This window comes from Parasteatoda tepidariorum, chromosome 2 (genome assembly GCF_043381705.1).
Source record: "Parasteatoda tepidariorum isolate YZ-2023 chromosome 2, CAS_Ptep_4.0, whole genome shotgun sequence".
NCBI classification, from domain to species: domain Eukaryota; kingdom Metazoa; phylum Arthropoda; class Arachnida; order Araneae; family Theridiidae; genus Parasteatoda; species Parasteatoda tepidariorum.
Window position 1 is genome coordinate 94,357,006 of NC_092205.1, and position 7,641 is coordinate 94,364,646.

General features: G+C 29.3%; 1 protein-coding gene across 1 annotated transcript in view; it reads left to right on the top strand.

Moving 5' to 3' along the window:
• Positions 1-7,641, top strand: part of LOC107442943 (FERM, ARHGEF and pleckstrin domain-containing protein 1) — a 98,981-nt gene that overhangs the window by 64,474 nt on the left and 26,866 nt on the right. The window contains exons 13-14 of the mRNA XM_071177028.1: positions 1,610-1,699; positions 5,005-5,138. Of these exons, the coding sequence (XP_071033129.1) occupies positions 1,610-1,699; positions 5,005-5,138 (224 nt within the window). The remainder of the gene's footprint in view (positions 1-1,609; positions 1,700-5,004; positions 5,139-7,641) is intronic.

Sequence of the window (7,641 nt, forward strand, 5' to 3'; positions counted from 1 at the left end):
TATGTTGCATATTTGTTAAACTTCAAAAATTTCCTCTGGACCCTAGTGGAAATTGATACGTCTTGATACTAATTGTAGTGCATGCGACAAAACGAAACTTAAAATAATCAGCTTAAAGCATTATTTTTTAAAAACATTTAAAGTTTTGCATTTAAAAAAGTAAACAAAAAAACTTTTTTTCCCCTAACTTTTCATGTAAGCAGCAGTCCATATTCTGCTGGCTGATTATCCAGTAAAAGGGTAAGCTTTCCTGAATTAAAAGTTTACTTTGTTTTATTCGATACCGTTAGTAAGGAGTTAATGTGGATAACAACAATAATTAACAACATATTCATTGCTTTTTATGTTGCATATCTGTTAAACTTCATAAAATTTCCTCTGGACCCTGGTGAAAATTGATCAGTCTTAATACTAATTGTAGTGCATGCTGCAAAACGGAACTTAAAATAATCGGCTTAAGGCCTTGTTATTTTTTTGAAGAAAAAAAAACATTTCAAGTTTTGCATCGAAAAAGAAGTAAACATAAAAAATTGCTATAATTAGAAAATTCACATTTAAAACAAAATAAGAATTTCCACTTTTAATTTTATAAAACGATAAGCATTAAAAAATTAATTCAAGTTTCAAAATAATTAATAATTAAATTCGAAATACTTTTATTTCTGTGTTAAAATATGACTTTGTGAAAAAGCAAAATTAGTTGGGACAGGCAGTAAATCTAAATTTTTTGATTAAAAATTATTTCATAATGTTTAGATTGTCCAAGCAAATGAATAAAGAAAGGACTGAATGGAAAAACAAATGGGGTGGGAGTTTGTTTAACAACCCTTTTCACCTTGCCCTTGAGCAAGCCCCTTTCCCAGCAAGTATAAGAAGAATATGTAGCTGTTTTTTACAGGTGTTTTCTGGGGTGGGCATTGTTATATTACTCTATGAACAACAGGGTGCGTAGCATTTTAAAAAAGTACTTAAAGGTGCTTATTTCCGTTTTTTAAAAGCCCTTAAAGGTGCTTTTTTCATTGGGTGTTTTTAAAAAGTGCTTAATTTTCCTTTTTTCAAAATGAGATTTTTTCTTTACCATGTTGATTTTTGCTACGAATTATGCAAAAAGACACAGTTCACATTGTTCTATTCAACGTTTTCACAATCAATTCAACCCCAATCTATTTTAGCGTATTGTTAGTCCGTAGCGTATGAAAGCACCATTAATTTTATATGATTTTTGACGTCAAAAACAATGGCAAAAGGTTTTTTTTTTTTTGACATGATGGTTAAAACAAAATAAAACCGTCAATTGCCAAAAATTTTCCAACCCTGCCTAATTATGATAATTTTTAAAGTGCTTAAAAATATTTTTTGAGTGCTTGAAAAGTGCTTAAAAGGTGCTTATTTTTTCTTGAATAATTTGGCTGCACACCCTGAACAACAATAAAAACCAGTCAGAGTAATTGTTAGTCATGTTGTGTGTGCATTAGTCATTATCTGGGAGCAAGTGTGATCTTTTTCACTAAGTCCGACTTGTGGGAAACTTGAACTATCCAGACTCTACTGTGCATAAGTTTTTCTCTATAATTTAACTATTGTGTAAAATTTCTATTTGATTTTATAGAAAGTCATGAATGACAGAGCGTATTGCTTGGCTAAGGAATTGTTAATGACTGAAAGGACTTATAGAAAAGATCTCGAAGTTGTTAATGTTGTAAGTTACTTTGTTTATATTTATTCTGACTTAATGTATAAGTTGTATAATGTAGATCACTCTCTAAAGGATCTGTTAAACTATTTACCTTTTTTTCAATAATGTATGCTTAGTAATGCATAGTGAAATGTAATAAATAATACGTGGAACCTGTAAAAGTGACCACCTGGGTAAAGTGAGCATCTGAGTAAGGTGACCATTTTCTACAAGTTTTATTTAAAGAGTCCTTTTCAAAGATTTTTCATAAAGTGACCACCTCTATATAGTGACCATTTGACATGATCCCGAGGGTGGTCAATTTAGACAGGTTCCACAGATGTTTTTCTCAATTTCAAAGTATTTTTTTTTTATACTTCCTCTGAGCTTTCTGCGTTTTACAAGTTATTCCTAGTCCCCTGTTTTAATCAATTATTCTCTTGAGTATTTGTGTAATAATAGTAAGGTTTTATAATAATAATAATTTTAAAATTTTGAAAATCTGTTGAGTTACAGAAAAAAATATTTACAAAATAGAATTTGTTACTCATTTCTAATCTATTTATAATTTTTTTAAAAATATTTGAATAAGTAAAACCACTAAATATGGAAGTAAACTTGCTATTCTTCATTTAATATTCTGAAATTTTCAGTCTTTTTTTTTATTTTTTTATTATCTGAAACTCTCAATTTTCAAACTAATTAATGAATTTGTTATAACTATCTAAAATGAGCTCCTTATCCATTAGTTTTCAAAATTATGTATTCAAAAATATTATATACTGTCAATTCAAAATTATATACTGTCAATTCAAATATTATATACTGTCAATTCAAGATAACTCAAATCGGAACGAACTAAAAAGCATCAATATATCATTAGATTACATTTTTGTTTTGTTTTTTAATATATAGTTACTAAATTTAGATATTATAATTAATATGAAGAAAAATAAACAAGATTATTATAAAACAGCCTTACTTATAATTAAATTTCACATTTTTGCAAAGTAATTTGACATTTTATTTTAGATTAAGAACTTTTGAGTCTCTGTAAACTACAAATCATCTATAACAAATATAGAAGCATCCACATTTTTTCTGCTCTCTATGAATTTTTGTAGGATCTCAAATGAAGCTCAATCTTCTGGTGTGCTTTGAACTGGTGCTTCTATATTTTCATCTTCTCCATCACTTTCATCAATCTTTTCTGTGATACTCAGGAAATCCGTCTCATTATGGCTTGAAATACATCAACTTCAATTGAGACAATTGTTCTCAATATCGTTTATTGTTTTCCAGACTAGCCGTTTACAATAAGACTGTTTCAGGCACTTTATGATGCCCTGATCCTTCAGGTGATGTGTTTGGTGGCAGAAATTACAAATTTATTGCTTTCACTTTTTTTTCCAAATGTATTGCTTTGATGTAGACGGTACAAAAATGATCGCTTTTTGTTATCACATTTTGTTTTTGGGCTATAAATGTTTTGTCTAATTTCCTTATATAACTTTCAAAAAACAATTGTTGTCATCCATTGTTTTTTGTTAGATTTGTACTCCAAAGGAAAAGTTTTTACATTTTTAAAATAATGGGAATTTTTATACTTTGCAATCATAGGCAAAAACAAATTTTCAGTACTTGAAGCATTGCCTACAACTAATGCTGGTCGGTGCTTTTTGTTTCTTGAGCAATTTTTATCTTTGAAATTGATTGCTTTAATTATGAAGACATTTGAAGAACAAACCCACTTCATCAATATTGAAAGCATCATTTCCACGGTATCCTCAAAACAAGTATGATAGGGTTTCATTAATCCACTGTTCACATATTTCATTAGATTCATCTTTAGATTCACCAGAGAGAGTCCGGAAAATGACGTTATGTCTTCTTTTAAATTTTTTAAGCCACATAGAGCTCACGTTAAAATTCTTAAACATCAACAAAGCTGCAAAATCTCATGCGTCATTAACATAATCAATCTCTTCTTGGGATTTGTTAATTGTAAATGCGTTTTGAATAAACAGAAAATATTATTACACTTTGTAGGAGAAATCTTTAAAAGGGAGGACAAAACAGATTCATGAAAGAACGAGAATGTTCTATTCATATTGCCCGATCACACTCATTGCATTTTAACTGTGCCTTTTGGAATAAAAGTGCAACATTTTAACTTTCGATGTCTTCCTGTCATTTTTGTGGTCCAACAACACCCTGATTGGATACTTTAAATTCACTGCAGCGTGATCAATAATGATTCTTATAGATCATCTTCACACCTACAGATATTTTCTCTGAACGGTAACAGCAATAAAGATTGAGAACTATTCTCATGTGCAGAGGAAATTATTTTTAATTAAGAAAGCTTTCTCCCAATGTACGAGCAAATACTAAATGACTACTTTGTTTAAATAAAAAAAACGAGCTCAAATAAATTTGCTATAAAAATTTTAGAATTTTTTGGTTGTTACATATGTACTACATTTAATAAAAATAGCATAAACCAATCTGTATCTGATAGTTCCCAGGAATTATAATTATTTTCAATTTTTGGAAAAATGAGGGAATGATAAATTTCTTTCATAAACCATTTTATTAAAAAAAAAATTTAGCCATAGGTACATTTTCAAACATCAAATATTTATAGAAACATATTTTTATTAATCTGAGGAAGAAAAAAAATTTCATTTCCTTTTATTAATTTTATAATGAGTAAGGAATTGACATGCAATAAAAATAATTATGTTAATATAATACTTGAAAGCCATGTTCTATTCAATGTAGAATTCTAATGTTTGTTCCAATTGAAAGCAATATGACTTCTTTTCTTTACTGCTATACAAACTAAATTTGACCAGTATTAGCCATATGCTGTTGTCTGCTGATTATATAAACACCTATATATTGTTTTATGTGCAAATGTTTCCAGGTACAAAGTTAAAAGTGTGATAATATCTTTTAAGTGCCTTAAATATAAATATAAAACTTATATGAGGGATAAAGCTTTATTTAAGTACATTTAGTAAATTTTATTTGCAAGCAATTTAAGTATATATGCTGCAGTACAGCAGAAATTATTTTTCTTTATCTATATGTGTGAATAGGGATGCAGTGAGTGAATAATAATTTGCTTTTAAAAGATATCTTAAAATTATATTTGAATTCAAATGATAAATAATAACAGTTTATATGTATAACAGAATAATATTGGGAGTTTTGACTACTTTTTGTTTTTAAAATTCCAAAAATGTGTCTTCATGTGGCACACTTTTCTGTAAATGATACATTTACATAATTTTTTTCTATTTAAATTTACTCTTTATTTTCAGACATTTCGAGATAACTATTACAGTCAAAAGGATGTAAGATCAGAAGCTATTGAGCAGTTTTTATCAGTTGTTGACCCTTTACATGAGATGCATTGTTTTTTGCTGAGAGATTTGGAACAGAGACTTGCTTTCTGGTTGGTATAAATAATTGCATTCTTACTGTTTTTTGCTTAGTTTTGTTTCATTAGCAAAAACGTACCGAATAGTGTACAAAGTATGTAACTATAATACAATTATGTAACTATAAAAGTAATAATGAAGATCTGAAATAACCATATTAAATCTTTAAAATTTGAGCTCACCAACTAAGAAAGTTTTCATTTTTATTGACTACCATCCTGCAATCTTGGCTATTACTTCACATTCCGTAAGTGATTCTTACTTTGTGGAAGAAACTAAAATGCCTTTTAATGGAAATGAAAAATAGGATATCCTTGCAAAAAGTGAATGCAAATCACAGTAGCCACACTTTACTTTGTTATACCAGAAAATCTGTTGTATGATAAATGTCTCGACATGCTGGATCTCACTACTACACTCCGACTGAACCTATACTGGTATGTACTGGAACCTATATTTATACTGGTTGGAAAAATCTTTCTTCAATGATTTCCCAGCCTCTACAATATACTGAGCGGGAACTAATATGTTTTTATGTTTAGCTGCATTTGAAATTAATAAAACACAGCAATTAAAAATATTTAAGTTCTAATTTTTTATTTTATTTAATATTCTAATGCTTTTAAATTGTCATTCTTATTTTAGTTTAATTTGTAATTTAGAAATAATACTTTTAAAATCTTATGTTATTGCATAAATGTTGTGACATGTCTGTTTTCTCTCAGTTGTCTGGTTAAAATTCACATGCCTGTGAATTTTAAATTAGTAAATTTTAAGTTCTACTAAATAAGGGTTGCACAACTTGCAGTCTTCTTTCAATATAGGTTATGGATCCTTATGCTAAATAATTATAAGTCAGATTGAGGCAGAAAGTAAATGGAAATGCTTAAAAATATTTTTTTTTGTTACTATCATTAATCATATATTTTAAAAAATCTGTAATCACTATCATATCTATTCAAAAATATGAATTTTTGGAATCTAATAAACATATCAATAATGTTCTTGAGTTCCTATATAATTAAGAACAAATGAAAAAAAATATTACAGCTTATTTAAAATCATAGTTTTTACTGTTTTCATAGTTTTTGTATTTTATATACTGTAAAAATTTGTTGAAACTTAAAACAAATTTCTTTTACAAAATATGAAATTAGGCATTATTAAATTCAATTTGCACTCAAAAGTCTGCTGGACATGTTAAATAAAATAGAAAGGGTCAAGAAGAATGCACTATTCTGAGCATTTTATGCTTGATTTTTTTTTAATGATTGATTTTTTGGTTGTGCTGGATATTAGTGATGCAACGGATCTTAATTTGGCCAGATACCGGATATCCGGCCAATCTTTGAGCTGGATATCCGGTATCTGGCCGCAGTACTTTTTTTAAAATAAGTATTTATATTTAATTGGACTAGACAAAACTATTATTTTTCTTTTGCTTATATGATTATATATTTCTTTTAAATAAACTTTCAATTAAAAGTACTTAACTTTAAAATTCTGAATATCAATAAATAACTATTATGTAAATAACACTTAGTTGAAGAATGTTATCTGCACTGAATATTGTGCTTAGCTTAAATAAAACCACTGATAGAATATTTATTATAAGTAGGTGGCAGAAACAAACATCTGTTAAAGATTCAAACTTATTTATATTAAAAATCAAGTTGAAATAATGAATAAATTAATAATTTTAAAAATATTTCTTTCTTTTGTTCTTAATATTGAAGTATATACAAGGTCCGGCTATTAATTTCCAGGACTGACGTAACTGTAGGAGAACGAAAAGCCGGAAGAAGGCGCTAATGATTGCATATTGAAGAGTGCATTCTTGCGCATGTGCAGTGCAATCGGCACCATGCTGAAATAAGTGGTTCTCGTAGAAAGGCGCATTAAAACGTAGCTCTTAAATTCCTGTTGTCGAAGTGACAATGGAGCAAGAATAAACATTAAATGTTGCTTCAAATTGGGCAAGAGAGCTGCGGAAACCTACAAATTGTTAAAACAAGTTTACGGCGAGGAAGCATTGTGTCGCTCAAGAACTTTTGAATGATTTAAAAGCTTTCGGGACTGCGCGAAAGCGTGGAAGATGATCTACACACAGGTTGGCCGTAGTCGTTACGCACGCCCGAAGCAATTGAAAAAGTTCGCTGACCACACATTGCGCTGCCTGTGAGGCTATTCTTAACCCAGCATGGTGTCGTTAAGATGCAGCATCCACCATACTCTCCAGACCTAGCACCCGCAGACTGTTTCCTAAGCTGAAAAATTCGCTGAAGGGGACAAGATTTCAAGATGTCGAAGCCATCAAGAAGACTGTAACGTCACTATTAAAGAGCATTCCGAAAGAGGACTTTAAAACTTCTTTCCGAAATTTGTACAGCCGAGCACAGACGTGCATTACGGCTGATGGGGATTACTTCGAATAATATTAAATGGCTATGTGTTTAACTTTTTTTTCTTCTGAGTTATTCCATGAGTCCTGGAAATTAATAGCCAGACCTTGTATAT